Below are 21421 nucleotides of genomic sequence, written 5' to 3' on the forward strand. Positions count from 1 at the left end.
ACTAGGTGGGACACCGAATCTTCAAAACGGGCCACTAATTAGACGTGGAGAAGGAGAGAAAAGGAGAAATACCAAGGAGTTCCCGAGGCCTCCTGGGTCAGCTGGGGGTCGGCTACCAAGAGTCACATTTTGTCTAAAGGAACTTTGCACCCAGGTGGGCTGGAGGGAAATTCAGGAAACACCAGGCAAAACACAAGAGGCTAAATAAAGAAAGGGCACACCCAGGCCCCTGGGTGCTGTGACAGTGCAGGGCCACGGTGAGAAGCGTGGTTTCGGGCGCCCTGCGTTCCAACATCGTAAGCACGTGACTGTGGGCCAAGGTCCGAGACCCTTTGTGTCTCGGTGTCCTCATCTGTACAGCAGAAGTGACAGTCACGTTACTTCATTAATTCTTGGAAGTGAAATGAGGCAACACATGTAAAGAGCTTGGAGCGGTGTGGGCTCTGGAACTAGGGATGATGGATGTTAACTATGGGTTCTTGGTTTATATTTTAGGTGACAATGTCAACACCCAAAAAACAAGAGGGACAGTGTACAGATAATGAATCTAAATAAAACAGGCTCACAGCAAATGGCATACTATAATCAACAGAGTTGACCAATCAGTAGTCTTAACGTTACATGTGTGGGACAAAGCCTTGGTTTCCTTGGGTTGGGAGTTTCTTCCAGATCTTAAACTATCTCATTCAGAAATTGTCAATTTGGGGAACACGGATTCTAGGCAACCTGGGAATTTCCAGGACCATCGGCAAAATACCGTATCTCTTTTTTTTGAGACAGAGTTCAGAAATGGCATCCAAATCTCAAATAAAAACCATAACCAAAAAGAGAGTGAAAACCACTATTTTAGGAGAAAGACAGACAATAGACATTTACAGATAGGTGCCCTGGTGAGAGAGAAAGATGGCTTGGTTCGTGTTTACTTGTGTAATTTTTTTTTAAACGAAGTCCTGACTGTCAGAATATCATTAAAACACAAAAGGACCCTCTTACCAGTTCAATCAACAACATCCCTAAACCGTGCTGACAACTGAAGAGATTCTTTGCCATGGGAAAAAAGTGGGTCTTACTACAGTAACAACTTAGTATTTGTTTGGGTCCTGAAATCTCATCTCCACAACGTTGCCACCAGCCTCTGTCACATGAACTAGTGGGACCAGGGCGGAACCAAGGACTCCCTGTGATGCAGAGGCTCACCGCTGCGCTGGGCTGGCATTAATCTCCAGATGAATGTCATAACGCTGCGTCCTTAGGCAGTTTTCTGTAACTCTCGAGGACAGACTTCAAAGCCTTCAGATGCTAAGCCACACGGCTGAGTGGCAGGTGCTAGGCATTACCTCTGGGGTGATGCGCAGACCCGAGACGGGCAGGTGGTTCTGTATCTAGCCCTCCCTGCACTCACAGCTCCGCTCCGCTCTCTGCCTTATGGGAGCTCAGTTCCCAGATCAGCAGTACATGTAACCCCACTGGGCCCGCATCCTAATCCCACCGTCTTGGAAAGTACCCAGTAAAGACCCCTGCCTCTCTCTGGAATGCCCTCTTGAATTCCTCAAAAACACACCGAGAAGACTACTCTGGCATGGAAGTTTCTACAATGCCCACTTTGCAGGAGTATGCCACAATCAAATCAAAAGCGTTAAATGGCAAAGTTAACAAGGAAACCGGTATTTTAAACTGTCCCCATCATTACACCAGGAGATACTCACTGTTTTAAGCAACAGAATTGTCACCAGTCGTGTTAACACAGCCTGGCGTCTCGCTTTTATTTTTCCTTTTGTTCCGGGTGATTTTTACTTCTGTGCGTATTTTTTCCTTCACAAATATGCTTGGCACGTGCTTTAGATTTACCCTCATTCAGTCATAAGAACGGAGGGCTGAAAGGGGCTGACTTCACAGACAAGGCAAGTGCAGCCCAGAGGGGATCACGCCCAGGGTAGCAGGGTGCCCCCCCCCCCGCCCTCGCCAAGCTGGGCCCTGCGCCCTGACTGCACCGCGCCCTGTCCCCACTGGGTGAATGAAATGAAAGCGTGTGACCACCTACCCACACACCTTGGCAGAGGCGCGCTCCACACACGACGGCCCCCACCCAGGCACGTAAGCTTGGTTGCACCTTCTAAGCGATACCCCGGGAAGCAGGAAAAAGTCAGAGAGTCCCCGACTCCAAAGTGGAAACCAATTCTTCGGCTGAAGGCAGGGACGCCAGGGTCATCGCAAGGCTCCAGGTCGTATTCTGAGACACGAAGAGAGGAGACGGAGTAAATGTGTGGGAACTTGGGTAAACACTCAAAACTTACTTACCAAGAATTAAAAAAAAAAAAAAAAAAAAACAACGGCTACTATTTAAAAAACCTCACGCATAGTTTTTCAAACTGCTCTGTAGTGGTTATGTGGATTGGTCTTCTTTGTACCCTAAGCTGGTTCGTGATGAACCGCATGAATTCTAGTATTTTTTTAAATAGATGTGTAACATTAAGATAAGGTGAACATTTTACAGCTGTGACGTAAACCCTATGAAGTAATTTTTGCGCTGAAGGTCAAGGATGCTTGGAGAATCAAGCCCACTCAATTAACCATCAGTGAATGACACCTGGGACAGAGCAGACGCTGGGCAGCTGTGTGTAACCGCTGGTGCATCTGGAGCTCTCTCCCACACTGTCCCATTAGCATCTGCAGACACACTACTGTGACGCGCATCGGGAAATGCCACTTTAGTAAAACCTTCTAAAAACGACAGAAGGAAACTGGGCCGGCAGGAGGAAAGGCAGATAGAAAACCATACTGATTTTGTGCACACATCTGAAGAGCCCCCAGAAGGGAAAACACTTCATCTGCATGATAAAGTTGCTACTTATTTGGACACTTAAAAAATAAACGCCATTGTATTAGTGTCACCGGCAATTGTTTGCAGCCAGGTTTCAAGGCGAAATTCTTGCAAACGAAATTACTCCTCAGCACACCTGAAGAACAAGCTTAGGGCAGCACTGGCTTTGCAATCCCAGGTGTTGTGTTGTGTTTTGTTTTTTTTTTCAAAACTGTCTGAGCCTGTGTGACACAGTCTAGGTTAGGTGACTCCTTCTGCAAGCTTTGCGAATCGTTTCCCATCGGTTGTGTGCAAGTGGATTGGTCCAGGTGTTCAAAAACCGCGACCACCTTATTTTTTAACATTTTAAAATATTTTAAAACTGTTGCAAAGCGCTGCCAAGACCCCGGAAAGTGTGTCTTGTTTCTCGCCTGCTTGTCTGTTTAGGGAGGTTGCGGAAGAAGACAATTAGCCCTAGAGCTGGCTTCTGGCCTTTGCTAACCAAAAGGCTTATTGTCAGCTCTGCGCTGGGAGTGACAGAATTAAGAAACAGATGTCATGGAAAGGGTGGGAACGACAGACTTCTGAGACATATCTAGGGGGGAGCCCCACAGAGGTGGGGCGCTGCCAGATTCTTCCTGTGGAATGTTCTAGTTGACTTCATGTTGGATCTCGATGGAAGTTGAGAACAAAGACAGTGACATTCTCATGGTGCCCGAACTGAGACCCAGCAGGAAAGAAGGTACAGAGGAATTAGGCATTAGTGTTAGGAAAATTTAAGTCTTTGTTCCACAGAGCGGCCAATCTCATGATTACCCATGATTACAGGCAAATTTCCAAGAAATCAAGTTGTCTGAGCTCGTCCCAAGAGCTCCACTAATGCAGTGAAATGCCAAGAAAAATCAACAAAGTCAGGTAAAGATAAATGGCACTGGTTATAATTATGGGGCGTATAAAATAGTTCAGAGCATCTTAAAATCCCTAAGAAATCTTTTTCTTTAAGACAGTTATTTCAACGCATATATCGCTAAGGACCATGCGATACTGCGTGATTATTAACTTCCTACTGCGTAGAAGACACAGGAATACACCTGCTGCTGATGGAAAGGCGGAAGGTACAGAAACCCCTTTCCTAAGAGTTTTAGCCTTAGAACAGGAGATGAGATAAATACCCAAATATTGTGATGGCGAATCTCGTACGTGGCATCAGAAGTTGCTAAGGAACTTATGGGAGGTCCAAGGGGAAGGAATCACTCCTGATTACGGGACTCAGGAACTACCTAATGAAAACTGCATTAGCTCTGGGCTGGGCGGAGCGGAGTGGAGGAGCACTGTCCTTTCCAAAGCATCACACACAGAAGTGCAAAAACACCCTTGTGTCCACCCATCAGGATCTTAGAGCAGGAGCGCCCTTCTGTGGGCTGAGGCTGCATCTGTGTTAGTGCAGGGCCCTGACCATGGTCACTGAGCATCGCTTATGCAGTTAAATGCATCTCATAAACGCTCGGCTAATTTTTAAGTGTGGGTACTTTTTCCGCGTCCACAAAAACACAGTAATACTATTCACAGCTCCATTCACAGTAACAGTGTAACCCGGGCAAACAGCAGAAACCCTTCACATATCATGTAGGTGCCATCACTGAAAGTAAAAATGTCACATGATTTTGGAGCCTGGTTTTGTCTGTGTTCCTAACTGCATCACAGTAAATGAAAACTCATCCTCAGTTGTGTGTGTTGTGTGTTTACGCTTCTTCCTTTTTATTGTTTTCACTCTAGAGGAGGTTTGTGAGCCAAGTATTGGCATCCGCTGTAAGGCAGGCACCAAAATAATCAGATGATGGCTTCTCCTGAGAATGTCTCCCAATGGGGACACTTTCCTTGAGATTTTGATAGAACTGATGAGAAGTGAGTGAGAGGGGATTTTCAGGAGAACTTAGTGATATTAGCAATTTCTCAGGGATGAGAATTTGCAAAGTGCCATTTCGAGGATGCTGGGCAGAGGTCCTAGCGTCTTTCTTCAAGGAGGCTTGGCCCCCTTGGCTCACCAGCTAATGCTCACGACTGCTGGGACATTAACCTGTAATCACGCACGCACAGGCACACGCATACGCTCACACACACAGTGCTATTATTGCCAGAGAAGAGACACGTTAGAGGAGAACAACGTACCTGAGAACGTGATGTTGAAGCCCTCGTAGGAAATGGAAAAGTCTGAGATGAACCGAAGCTGGGCGGTGAAGTTTCCAAACAAACCCGCCTTAATAGTGTGAGGCAGTACAGAGCCAGTGAGTCTGGCCACGGGCTCGGTGAAACTCCCGTCCTCTGTGATCAGTAAATAGTCGTGGGAGCTTTCTAGGTGGAAGGTGTGGAAGATCATCTGAACTCCTGAGAAGCAGAAAAAGAGGGGGGGAGGGGAGGGGCCGGGGTGGGCAGGGGAGGGAGAGATATCAGAGTTAACAGCTAAGGAAAAACCATTTCTTCTGGGCTTAGAGACATCAAACTCTTGAATCAAAAAACAAATCTTAATAAGCAAACTTTTAAATTTCAAAGGAAAATACAGAGAATGGATAGAAAGAGTGGACTTAGAAATGAAGAGGGGATAAACGGTAGAAATAAGTGCTTAAGGATATGGAAGTATAGGCACAGGTGTAGATTAGACATGGGCTTATGGGTGTAGGCACAGACACAGGTGCAGACACAGACGCAAACACAGACATAAACACACAGACAGACACAGATATACAAGTACAACATGGCGGGCATTTACAGTAAACGCATGTAGGAATGGCGACTAGCATTTATCCCAGAGGAGAGAAGGACCAGGTAACTTTTTCATTTACATTTAACAAATATCTTCTAGGAAACCTTAGGTTGGAGGTCTAGCCATATAAACGTAGGGCTGAGGGGAGAATTCATTGAAATTATAGATTTATGTGCCTTCTAGGCATCTGTTCTCACGTTAACCATACCGACCAAGGATCAGTGGATTCCTATAGGAAAACGAGTAACATTAACTACAAACAGCTCCTTTTAAATAAAAATACTCATTTTTATAGTGACAAACTCAGTCACTCACAATTTGTTTCTGCTTTATTTTTGATTTCCTTCAAGGAAATTCTGAACATGCATTCATGATACCTATGAGCATAGCATAATATAGGGCACATAATCAAAAATGTCAATTTAGCAGCAACAGAGTCCAAATTAAGTGTAAGACAGTTTGTCTCCATGAGATTGATGTGATCAAAATTTCATATTATCTCCTTAAAAATGACAAGTGTTGTCATACAGAATGACAATAGCATACCCAGGTACAGTCCTAAATCCAGTGTTTATGAACTACATTTCTCACACAAATTACGAGTCTTCCTGGCTTTTAGTATGCATATCTATAAAATGAGGATAATTAAATCTGCTCCAGAAATCATCACTGGATTGTGTGAAGATAAATGACTTACGTATAATAATACTGAGTAAACTTAGAAAATAAGGCAAGTACAAAATTTATCCTAGATGTATCATGGAGATGAAGTTTGGATACTTTACTTCCTTTGACCTCATCAATATTTGTGTTTTCTCCGACGCACGCCTCTTTTCCTTGCCAGCACACCTACTTTCCAAACACACGTTGACCTGTATCAATCTAAGTTACCCGATAGAAAGCAGTACAGGGAATCTACTCCTACTGTAGCATCAGTGATTCCAGACCACTCTTCTTCTAAAATCATACGTAACATCAAAATTTACGGTTAAAATAATATGTGAAGAAATCACGTAGCTTGCTTGTTCACGCATGCATACCTTCTTCTAACCACTCTGTACATATAAAATCCATGTAATATTCTTACCCTTCCCGTGAGACACTTCAATGGTCCATGTACAGTTCAGGGAGTTTGGGTAAAAATCCGGAAACCCCGGGGAAAGGACGGTTCCACTCTTCCCATGGATGTAGCCTCCACAGAGGGCTTTAAATAATAAGGAATAGTTATCGCTGTAGTAAATTTTTGCGATGATTGCTAGAATAAAATACTTTTAAAGTGATATTTACTTTGCACAAGGACTAAAAGTGTGTCAAATATCACCTCTATGAAAAATAAAACAAAACTGCAACTTTACCTGCAATTAGCTATGTCATAGAAAGGCATCCTAAACAGTCCAAAACCCAAAAAATAACAGAGTCGGGTATGGCCACAAGAGTGGGATTTTGTGGGTGACTTACCTGGCCGGGGGATCCCCAGATTTGTGGTCAAAGGTTGTTCTGGGTGTATCTGGCACGATGCAGGATGAGATTAACATTTCAATAGGTGGCCTGAGCAAAGCCCACTGCCCTCCCTAATGTGGGTGGGCCATAGCCAATCAGTGGAAGGCTCCAACAGAACAAAAGGGTGATTCTTCCACAAATAAGGTGAAACTCCCTTAGTCTGACTGCCTTTGAACAGATAATCTCATCAGTTTATTTATTTATTTTTTTCCTACCTTTGGACTCTTTCTGAGTCTCAAGCCTGACAGCCTCCAGCCTAGAATTCACGCCATCCGCTCTCCTGTGTTTCCAGCTGTCCACTGCAAGTCTTGGGACTGGACAGCCTCCACAACATGTAAACCAATTCCTTATAATAAATCCCTCTCCTCCCTCTCTCTCCCTTTTTCTCTCCCTCTCCCTCCCTTTCTCTCTCCTTCTCTCTCTCTCTCTCTCTACGCGCGCGCACGCGCACACACACACACACACACACACACACATCCTACTGGTTCTTTTTCTCTAGACAACCGTGACTTGCACAATTACAGCTTCAGAAATGGTGCAGGTTTGCATTTTTTTTAGAGTTGACGGTCTTAGTGGTTCTTCAGTGGATTTAAATCCTCAACAAGATGACCTGTTCAATGTGTCTTAGAGACTAATTTCTTTAATCTTTTTTTTGATTATTATTTTAGAAAGAGGGATTGAGAGGAGAGAGAGCAAGTACACAGGAGCTTGTAGGAGGAGCAGAGAGAAGGAGAAAGAGATTCTTAAGCAGGCTCCATACCCGATGCGGGGCTTGATCCCAGGACCCTGGAATCACAACCTGAGCTGAAATCAAGAGTCGTTAGCTCAACCGACTGAGCCAATCAGGCACCCTGAGACTCATTTCTGAATAAAGAAAAAGGTTATATGCAATCATGTGAATGAGAAAGTAGAGACATTGAGGGAATCGATGGAATAGGGAAGTTTCAGTTCTCAATCTGTTACCATGTGCTCTCCACGCACACATGTAACCAAGCTTCCTTTTTGGAACTCGGTAAGATTATCATTAAATGACTGATACCTGAAGTAATGTTCTCCTATTAGAATGAGCATCCTGAACTGTGTCTCATAAAGCTAGTTCCATAAAGTAACAGCTGCGGAAGAATTAGCGAGTTTGTGAAGGATGCGATCTTCGTATCATGCTCATGCATCATGTGTTTTAAGGGAACAGATAATCTCTTTGAAAATGTAAACCACATGGGAAGAGTTACATAAAAATCAGCAAAACAGAAACTTCTTGAGTGAGTTCTAGCCAATTTTAACGGTGGAGGATTGTCACGTCTTAAAATTAGGTTGACTCCATCTCATTAGGAAACAGGTAGTGTTAATATAACATTTGGAATTAATTTGTTCCACAAAGGGCCAGACACTGCCCTCAGCCCTGGAAATGGTGACCAAAATAGACAAAAGTCCTTGCCCTCAGAGAGTCACCACTGCGTTGAAGGAGAGAGACTATTTCTGCAATAATGTAAAGAGCAGATTATACATGATGTTGGGAGATGGTAAGCACCAGGGGAGAAAATGAAGAGGGAGAGAAGGCCAGGGAATTCTCCGCACTGTGTGGGGTTGGGGGCCACCTGTGCAGGTGGGCAGGGAAGCATACTTGGGAGGTGGCCCATGAAGAGACCCTGGAGACCAAGGAGGGAGCGGCTGGAGACCTGGGAAGAACTTGTGTGCAGAGACAAGCACTGGGACCAGGCCTGAGTAGGGCTGTGGGTGGGACGTGCCCCAGGGCAGCTGAGAGGGAGGGGGCTGGAGAGGCCAGGATGAACAGTATCTAGAGGGTGGGGGCCTTGCCACTTGTCTGAGTGAGGTGTAGGGCCCTGGAGGCTCCTGTGGGGCAGGACAGGCGCTAACTGGGCCTTTTTGCAGGGCGCTGGGCGAGAATGGCGTGAGGCTGGCAGAGGGTCCAGCGGGTAGGACACGACGGCAGACGTCGAAGAAAGTGGGGAGGACCTCGCCATGGTTTCAAGGCAGAGCCACTGGGCTTTTTTCATGAATGGGATGTGGACGCCATGACAAAAAAAAAACAAAAAAATTAAAAATTAAAAGAGCGTGAAGGAACTGAAGGGTGTGGCAGACTCTGGGGTGTAGACCAGCTCAGTCTCAGGTCCCTGAAGCTGGATGCCTACTGCACATCCACGCAGAACATCTGTCATGGCAGCTGGACTCACAAGTCCCCCCAGGGGATGGGAGCAAGAACAGGAGCCCTGGAGACCACCCTCCCAATGGATGTGGATGAAGAAGCCAAACCCGCTCTCGCCAGGGCTAACCAGCCCAGGGAGGTGAGAAGCTTCAACAAAGGACATGAGAAAGGTAGCCGTGGCCTGGGACAAGACCGAGGACAGAATGCAGCCTCGAGCACAGCAGCTACCTATTAGCAACTTTCTATGTGTCTGTGATTGGATCAGGGTAGATCGGGACGTTAGCTTCTCAAATATTTACCAAGAAGGGAAGCATAACGAGTGGAAACCATCTGATGTCAAGTTGAGGTATCACATATACAGTTATTCGTAGTAATCTTTACCTTAAAACCTGCACATGCTGGAGAAAACGGATAAAAATAATCTATATCCAGCTACACTTAAGACACTATAAAATTCATCAATCTCTGTTTCACCCTCTGTCTTCATGCCATCAGGATAAAATGGTGGGTCGTATACTGGGAGAAGCTTGGGAGGAGAGACATCTGACCACTGATGTTTCCATCAGTTCAACACCGAACTCACAGAGCACAAACCCACACCATCGAGGCGCCGTTTGGGAGCAAGGTAAGAAAGAAAGATACCGATGAAGTAAATCGGTAAATCTGCGGCTCGTTTTGATTCATGTATGTGCAAATGCAACATGGTCTTCAAGCATTATGAAGAGTTTTGAATAGAAATAATTTCATCCACAAAGCGTCCTTTTTTGTTTTTCCTTCTTTTTTTAGAGAAAGGAGAGTTGAGGTACGCAACTGTACTGGTATTCCCGCCTGACACCGAAGAGGGAAGAGAGAGACATAAGGGAACTGCTTTCGTTTTTACTGTCCACATGGGCCTCTGGCCACATCCTCACAGACAAGTCTCCATTCCCTTAGGAGCGCCACAGGGAGCGGGGCATGTAGTCTGAATGACAATTATCTGTTTCTTCCTGCAGTGCACAGTCTTTTCCGGTAGTTATAAAAAGCACAGTAAACCTTTACTTTTGCTATCCTTAGGGCCATAATTTCTTGAATTTCACTTTTCTATTGACGTCACCCACCCACCGTCAGAGACCCAGAGACATTACACCGGCAACCTCTCGGGAAAACGGAGACATACAGAAAGGAGGAAAGACAAGAACGATGAACGTATATGCAGTCTTTCCCAAACATGTCTCGAGTTCTGCCTCTGGCTCTACTTTAATCCCTTCATCCACCCACACCTCCATCCGAAATGACTTACTGAGGAATTTACTGGTATTTTCCAGGCTCACGCAAGCTCTTGGGCGCACAGCAACGAATAACGCAGACAAAACACTCTTCTTCCAAAGTTCGCATTCCAGTGGGCCAGGAAAATAACTTGTGGAGGCGACTAATCAGGACTAAGAACAAGGGTCTGAACACGTTCTCGGAACTCACAGGCGGTCTAGGGAATTAGAGCACGGTGGGGTGGGCTGGGGGCGCTGCCGAGTCCATCCGCGCAGGTGTCCGGGCCAACGGGATGTGGACCGTTGAGTGGGTGATACGAGGATGGAGGGGGCACGGGCGGTCTGAGTGGACCCCGTGTTCACAGACTGCCCTGTGACAGGCTGCCGGCTGCCAGTGTCCTGGAGAGTCTTGGGGGTCTAGGGGTGTCCTTGCGAAGCCCCCAGACCACCCGCGGACCCTGCGGGTGTCCACTTCCCGTCGCCGGACCCTGCCCAGAGGCCTGTGATGTGTCCCAGTGTGCGGACACGAGCTCGTAGAGCCCAAACCCCGGCTTCAGTGTTCACTTCTCCGTGTCTCCTCTGCCTGGACCAGAGGCAGGCCAGAGGAATCGGAGCGGACGGCCTCTCCTCGCTCCCCTGAAAATACCCTTTGTTTCCACAGCACCGACTCTGAGGACCAACCTGCTGGCTCCCAAAATCGTGTCTGAAACACTGGCTTCCTTCTCAGGCCACGGCTGAGTTTCCCACTGCCGGCGAAGGCCCTTGGAATGTAACCTCCGGGGCCCTGTCTTCACAGCCACTTTCTGTTTCTCACCTCTCACGCTTGGTGAAACTGGCGTGTTTCAGGCCTTCTTTGTGTGATTTATGTCCCAGCTCCTGCCTTCCTGTCTCTTCCTCAGAGAGATTAACGTGTGAAAGCACACAGTATTCCGTCTGCTTTGTCCCTCTTTTCTTATTTTCCGTTTTCCTTGTTCGCTTTAAACTACTAATAAAGTTCTATCTGAAGCAAAAATTTAATGGGGTGACATTCTATTTCCAATTATCCGTGGCCTCTCCATGTCCTACAGAGTTATTAAGTTTACTCATTCGTTCACTCATTTGTTCCACCACTCATTCACGTATTTATATGGAATCTTTTATATAAAATAAATAAATCTTACGTGGAAACCCTACCAATAAAAGGGAGAATAATTTAGAGCTGTTCAGTTAAAGCAGGGGGTGTATTTTAAGCCCTGCCATCATCCTCAGTTTTTTCTCAGAGAAAGCTGGAGTCCCACTCTGGGACCATGGCGCCCCGTGGTTTCAAGTCTTGCCAAGGAAACAGGGTTTGTCCCCCAGGACTAGTGTGAAAGGGCTCTGAATGACCTTCAGTCTCCCATCCACCCAGAGCAAACGACTCCCTATCCCCCAAATCCCTTAGCCCGCTGACACTTTCATGCCTGGACTCCTAGCATCCCTTCACTTCCAATTCTTCCTCTCAACAGTATCTTGAAAGATGCATCTCAAATCCTGCCTCCCAAGACTTCCAAGATTCCAAATTGTAACTTATCTTTTTCATCTCTCTATTCTCAAAACACTTTTCCTGTGCCTCATAAAGCACTTCTTTCACTGGGTGATTTAAAAAATAAGTCTTTCCCTTCTCTATGCTACAAGATCACGAACTTTCAGCTGTGTAGCTACAAATACAGTAGTTTTCCAATAGATGCTTATGGAAAGAGTCCAGAGCGTACAAAAATATTTATTCAGTGAAGAAAGTTTTCCAAAATTTTTCTAGCACTTGTCTTTCAACAAATAAGAAGAAGGCAGTTTATTTGAATGTTCACATTATCTCTTTAAAATGTGAGTATGCTAACGCATAAACGGTAAAAGTGAAATGAAGCAAAATGCTATGCAGATGAAAGAGATACTGATAGAGTGTATCTTCTTTTCATGGTGATATAAAATATTATAATTAATTCTGATTTCTTCTTCCATTCTCAGAGCTATGAATCTTTAAAGGTTTAAATATCCTATTGATGTATCATTTGTCACAATAAAAACCCAGGGGGGTTAAGAGATTGCTTAAGATTTGAAAATGCAACAAGAGCGGTTCTTACGGTTAAATGAAAACAATCAACCATGACTGACTAAAACTCTGATATCAAACTCTACAATCTCCCCAGGTTTTCAGATTTATTAATAGCCATTTATCATAAATTTATTATTATCTGAAAGAGTTTTCAATGAAACCAAAGCAAAGCAAACAGTTTATGTTACACATTCCTTTAGAAGGGTTAAATTTCAAATGTACACGGATTTCAGTGGGGAGAAAGGAAAAGAGACACAACACATAAATCGAATGTACTTTCTTTTCCGTGGAAAAGGCCAAATGCATGCTATCATTTCTACAGCATGTCAGCTACCTTTAAGGACTCGAGACCCTTCTCTGCCCATCCTCCCTCCCTTCGTTTCTCTGAGAGAATTTCCCACTGACCATTTTGTTCATGTTCCATTCACTCTATGTCCCCAAACCTCCAGGAATCTGCAGAATGTGCCAGGTCAGCCCCAGTGTGTTTGTTTTCTCTGCCTCGGTGCCTCTGCACGGGCTGGCCACTTTGGGAAATTCGACTCATCACTGAAATCCGGGCTCAAGTGCTGCATTTTAGGTGAGACCCTCAATGCCTATCACTATGACCTTAAAAGAAAACTAAGGAGCGGCACCTGGGTGGCTCAGTCAGTTCAGTTCCTGACTCTTGAGTTCGGCTCAGGTCATGAGCTCATGGTTCCTGAGTATAAGCCCCACATCAGGCTATGTGTTTTCAGGGCAGGGCCTGCTTGGGAATCTCTCTCTCTCTCCCTCTCTCTCTGCCTCTCCCCTGCTCATGCATGCTTTCTCTTTGTCCTTCAAACTGAATAAACTTAAAAAAAATACAACTGAGAAAACTATTAAATAATTAAGTGTATGTGTGATATATACACATGCTATGGTCTGAATGTTTGTGTATCGCCATAACTCATGTTGACTCCCTAATGGCCAACGTGATGGCGTTGAGAAGTCAGGGCCTTGAGGTGTGGGTATGTCACAACAGCTGATTATGGCCTTTATAGAAGGGGCCCCACAGAGCTCCCTCGCCCCCTCCTCCCTGAGATGACACGGGGAGAACACAGCCATGTGCAGCCTAGAAGGGGGGCCTCACAAGAACTGGATCGTGTTGTCCCTTGAACTTGGACCCCATCCTCCGGAACAGTGAGAAACACATGCCCGCTGTAGAGAAGCCACCGTGTCTGGTTTTATTTTGTTATAGCAGGCTGCGTGGGTTACCACAGAGTGTATCCGGCTACCTGGGATTATACGTTTTAAAGTTAAAGTCTATGGCACTGCACACAAGGAGAAACGGATGTTAGAAAAGTTAATGCTGGTGACCTGGCGTGATTTGGTTGAGTGCATCCTGGTCTTGGAGGAGGGGTAGATTCGGGGAACGCAACACGAAGGGACGTGGGGGGGGGTGACTACTGCATGGGCTTGGTTGAGGGGACGAGGACAGACGTGCCTGGGTTGTCTACTGGGCAGAGGAGAAAGTCATCTTGGTCAGATACTAAAATATTTAAATGAACTAAGTTACTACCACTGTTCAATCAGGAATACATGGAGAGTGTCGTTGTCCTCTCTTGAGAAGAATCCAACTTAAAATCAGAATTACCCATCTCAGGTGGGTCTGGATACGTGCCTACTCTCACTAGTACCTTATGGCGGCCTTTTCTACCAGATCCAGAGTCTAGTTAGTTAGACGACTGTTGTGTATTTTCCTGTGAAGAGCTGGGCACTTTCATCAACACAACTGATTGTGTATTTTTAAAAAATTTTTTTTAACGTTTATTTGAGACAGGGAGAGACAGAGCATGAACGGGGGAGGGTCAGAGAGAGGGAGACACAGAATCTAAAGCAGGCTCCAGGCTCTGATCTGTCAGCACAGAGCTCGACGCGGGGCTAGAACTCATGGACCGTGAGATCATGACCTGAGCTGAAGTCGGCCGCTTAACTGACTAAGCCACCCAGGCGCCCCAACTGATTGTGTGTTTAAAGCACAGAGACCTCAACTTTTCCATCTTCCCCGCGCTGCCTGAAAAGTCTGCAGTTACAACTTGAGGCCGCGCGTTGGCAGTTGCTCAACTCATTCATCCCGAAGGAAAATGGAAAAAAGAGAGCAACTTCTATGTGCTCCCTTCCTAAGTCCCATTCAGCTCTGGTCAAAAAAATAAAAAGAAATAACAATTATTATTAAATTTGCACAGTGGCTCCCAATAGAGCCACGTGTTTGCATATCAGGTAAATAACTCTTCCAATAAAATTACTTCTATGATTTGCTTACTGCAGATTTTGGATTAAATGGTTTAATAAATATTTTGATTGAGGCTTAGTTATGCATGAGTAACAACTAAGTATTTTAGGTGTGAGACCTTTATCATACTTTGTGTCCTTGTTATAATTCTTGCCAATACAAAATCCTACTATAAATATAGTAAATACTTTTGCATACTATTTATGATACCTCAGATTAAAAAAAATTGTTAGTTCAGTAGCTAGCATCCTCTGACACTGTTTAGTAATTACATGGGTAAATTTTATTTATTTTCTTCATCATTACGGTTCCAATTACAAAAATAAGACCTAATACAAATTCATATAACACCAAAAAAATGTGGAGATAAAAACTGAAAGACTCTCTCCCTCTCCCTACAGCCTGCCAACCTCCCAAAATGAGAGCATTAGGGTTACCATTTTAGAATGTCTATTTTCAGCCAGTTTCTACGTATATACCGTAAATGTGTCTGTAAGTACATGCATGGATATGTTCACGTACACAACGTGCATTGTCCTGAGACTTGCTCTTTTCTCCAGAAAGGGGGTATCATTTCAGTTTCCTAGCAACAGGACAGAATGAACGTGCATCTCCCTAATCCCATGATGATGGAGAGTAATTTGACCTTTCTACTTTTTTGCAAATCAACAGGGTAGAAAAAAAACATTTTTTTTTTGCATTTTCCTGAGTCCATGTCAGAGTGGACATATTTTGAAGTGTTCTGTCTCCTTCTCTGAAAAGCCTATGTATGTGTTTTCTTCATGGACCTGTTGTTTTGTGTATGTCACTGTTTTTCTTCCATCCGTTTGGGTGATAAAAGTATCTCGAATCACATTACATGGACAGACCAATTATTTTCTGTAGTCTGACCTTTTCCTTTAACTTTTTTTTCAATAGAAATTTTAATTTGTATGTAGTGAAATCTGTCAATGTTTTCCATTTATTGTGTCTGGATTCACAATTTGAACAACATCATTTATGAAATGTCATCCCTCATGGATTTGGAGTAATTTTAGCAAATTAAGTTGTTATACAGGCATATAATCTATTTGTGTATTTCTGTACTGGTTTCATATTTTCATTTTCATCTATTTTTCATTTTCATTCATTTTAATTAGATTGTATTGATCGTAAAACTTTATTTGTAAAAAATTTGTATATTTAAATTTCATCCCTACCGTCCAGAAATGTATTAGGTATTTCCCTGTATGAGGATATTCTTTTTGTATTCTACTGTAAACTTCTAAATTATTTTAAGGTAAGTCTCCATGTTTCCTGTTAAATATACTCCTGAAGGTTTTAGAGTATACAGATATTATACTTCTACTAACTGTATCCTTTGTGGAAATCCACAGATCTATGTTTATCCTGAACATGGTCATCTATTAGCACTTACTGCCCAAACTTGACAGTCTGTTCTTTGTAATATTTATAATTTATGCCGTTTTCTTATATTACTGCATGCATGAGGATTTTCTGGATAATAGGAAATAACATTCCTGGTACTAAGAAAGTTATTCTGTTCTTGCCTTCCATGAAACTTTTTATAATAGTTTGTTATGAAGTGTGGTATTTTCTATAGGTAAATTCATTTCTGTTATGGTTCTCTCTAAGCCACAAATACAACCACATTACAACATTGGTGAAAAACTGTTGTGAATGGGAAAAATATGTTCTTTTTTATAGAGATAATGTGATAATGTTGTTCTATTCATGGCCAAAGGACAAATCCCTTAGTGTCTTTGCGAATGGCCACAAGTACCATATTTGTGTATGCCCTGCATGGAGCCATTGTCAAGGTATTTGTTTGGAGACTTCCAAGGGCAGATACCTGCAGGGAAGGGGGAGTGGCCACCCGGGAAACCACTTGGGGGTCTTCTGGGAAGGTGCTTCCCGGTTGTCCCAGGGAGAGTGCTGAGAGCTTAGAGGAGCTGTGTAGACCTCAGGGTGGTGGCTCAATGCTTGGACTCGGTTCGGAGGAAGACTGGGCCTGATGATGTGGAGCACACGCGCTCACTAGCCTGCCTTCGTGCTGTCTTCAACAAATGCCTCGTGTAAGAGTGTGTGCATAACTGAGCTCTGTAAGTTTCCGTGTCTGCTGATAAAGTTGAAGACCGGTCCATATTTTTTTTTTTTATTTTTCATTTCTAGACAGACGCCTTACCTCATAGAAAAAAAAATGTGCTAGATAAACTTCAAGTATTAAACGGAATTGTTTCTAAGGTGTACAACTTTTCGTATCATACCGCCCTGTACAATACAACACATTCCACCCAAACAACTGAGATATCGACAGTGTCCACATTTCTGTAGGGTTTACGGCTCCCTTGAGCTCCACCTACCGTCACAGCTGGGCAGGGCGTGGTTCCACTGATGGTTCCTCTCACAGACCAGGGGCTCATCATCGCTCAGTGTGTACCCCGGGTCACAGCTGAAAGTCACCGTAGACCTGATGCCAAAATGACTGCCGTGCCGATGCCCATTCACAGGGATTCCTGGGTCAAGGCAAGAGTCCGAGTCCAGAGTCACACCTGCGTGCGCAGAAAAAAATACATTAACCATGGAACTCTGCTGGCTTACAGAAAAAATATGTGTGCAGTCGTACATATAAAATATCCCCAGACATCATCAGACCTGGAAAATTATTCAAGTGAATCCAACCATCCATTAACGTAAACAACCAATACACTTTTGCGTATCTGATCCTGTTTTTCTGTAGAGACAGATATTGTTAACTATTTATCAGATGACCTGTAAGTCTACAAACCTGAATAATCCCTTGATGTCTGAAGTTTATTTCACTTCATTGGAAAACCAGTGAACTGTTAAATGAAGCCTGTCTTCTGTCTATCTCTAGCCTCCCCCTTCCCCTTACTGTATTTTATGTTCTAGTTAGATTTGGGCAGTCATCCTTCAACTTTCGTAGACACGCACACATGCGCCCAAGTCCATATGCACATACTGCAAACTAAGACCTCACTGGATCTGATTCTGTAAAACTGCATTCCATACATCCGTGCATTTTTCACATTTGCACGTCAGTCAGCCACTTTGGAGATGGCTACAATTAGCCTATGCTAAAAGGCGCTAAAAAGTGCTATATAAAGTCAAGTGATTATGATCATGTCATTACAAGAGTTTCTTTGCTCTCTCAGATTTCTCTTTATTTTTAGAATACACATTTGAAAAGATAAGGAAAATGGGAGCAGGGGAAGAGGATGACAGTGTGGTGGTTATGAATTCAAAGACATAAGAAAGACTGCCACTGCTTATACACAACTCTCTAAGTTAGGTTTGGAGCATTATAGTGATGACTTAGACCATTAATTAAAAATCTTAAATCATCACTGATGATGCTCAGTCCCCCCAAAATGATCTTTGGAATAACATTTCCAGTCACTGCATAAATTTGAGTGATGTACCTTACACCTTATACCCTCACTCATTAAGTCAAATACATGACATACAAGTAAGGAGTGAGTTTTTAAAATAAATAATGAGTGATAATATTTCTTCATTAGTATATAGCCAAATGTGATTCAATAGGTACCAGATTGCAAGCAAGAAAGCTGAGCCACTACTGAAAAATGGGTAGTTAGAAATGTGGTTTCTAAGAGAGGTCTAGCTCCTAAGAGGTAACCTGTGAACGCTTGGAATTTCTTTAAGTTTATTTATTTATTTTGAGAGAGAGAGAGAGAGAGAGAGAGAGAGATTGAGAGAGAGAGAGAATCCCAAGCAGACTCTGCACTGTCAGTGCAGAGCTAAACACAGGCTCAATCTCACAAAACATGAGATCATGACCTGAGCTGAAATCAAGAAGTGGACACTTAATTGACTGAGCCACACAGGCGCCCCAACCCTTGGAACTCCTTGAGTGCTAGGAGTGTTTTGTTGTCCATGCTGTGCCCCTGGACCAAAAGGATTTCAGTCTAGCCGACAAGGAAAGGGCAGCTGGAGACTGAGTTGAACCACGAGGGCTATGATTCCATGCATGATGCTTCTCTAATGAAACACCAATCAGATCTCTGGACACAAAGACCCCAGTGAGCTTCCCAGGTTGGCAGGACTGTGCGTATTGCCCCACAGTGTGGCTAGGAGGAGGTGACACCATTCATGGCCCCATGGGGAGAGGATGACACCCTTTGTGTCTTCCTCTGCCTAACCTGGATCCTTTCTGTAATGCATGTGACTGTGGGCACAACAGCTTTCAACGTTTGTCCAGTCCTTCTATCAAGTTATCAGAACGGAGCGTCATTTTGGGAACTCTGAACTTGCAGTTGGTTTCAGAGTTGGCAAAATAAGCAGGTTTTGCCCTTTGCAAATCTGTGTGCTTAACCCCAGAGTTTGGTTACACTGGGTAAAAAATGGAAGACCATCATAGTTAAGATTTCCAAAGGAAAAAATAAAACAATGAACAGAAGAAGAGGCTAAGTGAAAAGACATACATATGGCACTATTTTTCCCAAGAATTTTTTTCTTAAATATTCTAACTAACCTCCTAAAAACTACTGTGTGCCTACTACCGTAAACAACAGGTGCCAACTGTCATGACATCCTTCCATTCCTGTGCGGGGCACGGCTCTGCCGAAAGCCGGGCGGCATCATGTGCCCCCACAGCCGTCATCTGCTCTGCCCCTCTGTCTCTAAATCCCCCCACGTACACTCATGTTCTAAGGCCGTGTTCACGACCTCTTTTGTAACACAGCAGCGATGGCATGAGTACGCCCTATATACGATGGGTACGTACACTAGCTTGTTGGTTTTGCAGGGACAAGATTAACACAAGAAGCCCCCCAAAAGACACTTTGCCAAAGAAATGGATTAGTGGGAAGATCCCTGACAAACCATTTAACTATATTTTTGCATTTTGTCAAATGCTTTCCGATGATCACTAAACAATACGCTCACTGCACCGCAGCAAATAAACGTAATAGGAAAAGGGTGCCTTGGAGGCTCAGTGGTCAAGTGTCTGACTCTTGGTTTCAGCTCCGGTCATGATCTCACAGTTGTGAGATTAAGCCCTGATTTGGACTCTGCGCTGACAGCGTGCAGCCTGCTTGGGATTCGCTCTCAATCTCTCTCATTCTCTCTCTCTCTCTCTCTCTGCCCCTGCCCTGTTCTCTGTCTCTCTCAAAGTAACTTAAAAAAGAACTTTAAAAATAACAGGATTTAATATTTTAGATGATGTGAGGGCAATATATTAAGTAATAATATTCACAATAAAATGTATAGATGGTAAGCAAACTTTTTCCCACATAAAATTTGCAGGGAACAAAGAGAAAAGCATCAGAGGAAACCAAAGCATACAAATATAAATGCAGAATTCTTTACATACAAAACTGAACTGCAAAATAAACACTATGTTGAAGTCATAACTGCTGGCTAGCACTAACTTTATTCCATCATTCATTCATTCATTCATTCATTCATTCATTTTCACAAAATAATGGACAGAAATACTAAGTTGCACAACGTACAGTTATTGTACTGCTTTGCATTACAATATTTTTGAAGGGACACTACATAGGAGGGTAACTGCGTGCTAGAATTATAACAGATCTGACGACCAACTCGCCTGAAATGCACCATAAACAGGAACTGTGAAACAAGATGGCAGCAGGGAGAACGGAGGGCAGTGCACGGCGGGTGACATGACTCAGTAGGAAAAGCCCTTTAGAGTGAACTAAAACCAGTGTGTGAGGACCGGCAGCCAACTGACTTTGAAGGAAACCTACACAGACTACTTCAGAGCACTGCTTCGAGCATTTTCCCCCTCCCGAACGAGCCCTCGCCATACAAAGAAAAAGTGGCATTAATGGATTTTGTTGAAGCTTTGAGTATGTGTCGATTCTGTCCCAATTGCTTCTTCCTCGAAATGTAACGTGACAATGCGTTTTCTGACGCAGGGATATAAATACACTGCTCATCATTTGGCCCGTCAAGCAAAGAACTCAGTAACTCGCTACCAGTGAATGACTGAAGCGAATGGCTTTGACGATGTCCACGTGCACATTATATTAACGTACACTTGACACAAGCAAAGTTCTGCTTAACTGTTTTTCTACAAGTTCCAGTCAAAGGAAAGGGATGCATGTTCTGAGTACCTTTTACCTCCCAAGGCTCTTTCCACAGCCTTCGAAAGGGTTGGAAACAGCAGTCATAATCCCATTTGACAGATGAGGGAATAAGCCAAGAAATTAAGTAAATTGGTTATGTTAAATTATTCCCCAGGGTTCACGCCTAAGCCCTCGCCTGCCTTCGTCCTTCCCACCGTGGGGGTGCGCCCGTGCGCACGGGTCCAAGTTTCCAACTGCACGGCATCCATACCCATTACATTTTGACTAGTTTTCCTTTCTGATCTTAAGAAAGGTCATTAACTCTTTCCCTCTCTCTCTCTCTCTGCCCCTACCCCACTTTTGCTTGCTCTCTCTCTCTCTCTCAAAATAAATAAATAAACTTATAAAAACATTTTAAAAAGGGGTGCAGTCAGTTGAGTGTCAGACTCTTGATCTCGGCTCAGGTCATGATCTCACAGTTGGTGGGTTCAAGCCCCAAGTCTGGCTCTGCCCTGACAATGTGGAGCCTGCTTGGGATTTTCTCTCCTCTCTCTCT

At 44.0% G+C, this 21421-nt stretch overlaps 1 protein-coding gene across 1 annotated transcript in view; it reads right to left on the reverse strand.

The window, feature by feature from the left end:
- The window catches only part of CSMD1 (CUB and Sushi multiple domains 1), a gene marked incomplete at its 5' end in the record, with an annotated part of 688146 nt that overhangs the window by 357949 nt on the left and 308776 nt on the right, over positions 1–21421 (reverse strand). The window contains 4 exons of the mRNA XM_047855978.1: positions 2042–2230; positions 4970–5185; positions 6649–6765; positions 17152–17340. Coding sequence (XP_047711934.1) covers positions 2042–2230; positions 4970–5185; positions 6649–6765; positions 17152–17340 — 711 coding nt within the window. The remainder of the gene's footprint in view (positions 1–2041; positions 2231–4969; positions 5186–6648; positions 6766–17151; positions 17341–21421) is intronic.

This window comes from Prionailurus viverrinus, chromosome B1, assembly GCF_022837055.1.
Source record: "Prionailurus viverrinus isolate Anna chromosome B1, UM_Priviv_1.0, whole genome shotgun sequence".
Lineage (NCBI taxonomy): Eukaryota > Metazoa > Chordata > Mammalia > Carnivora > Felidae > Prionailurus > Prionailurus viverrinus.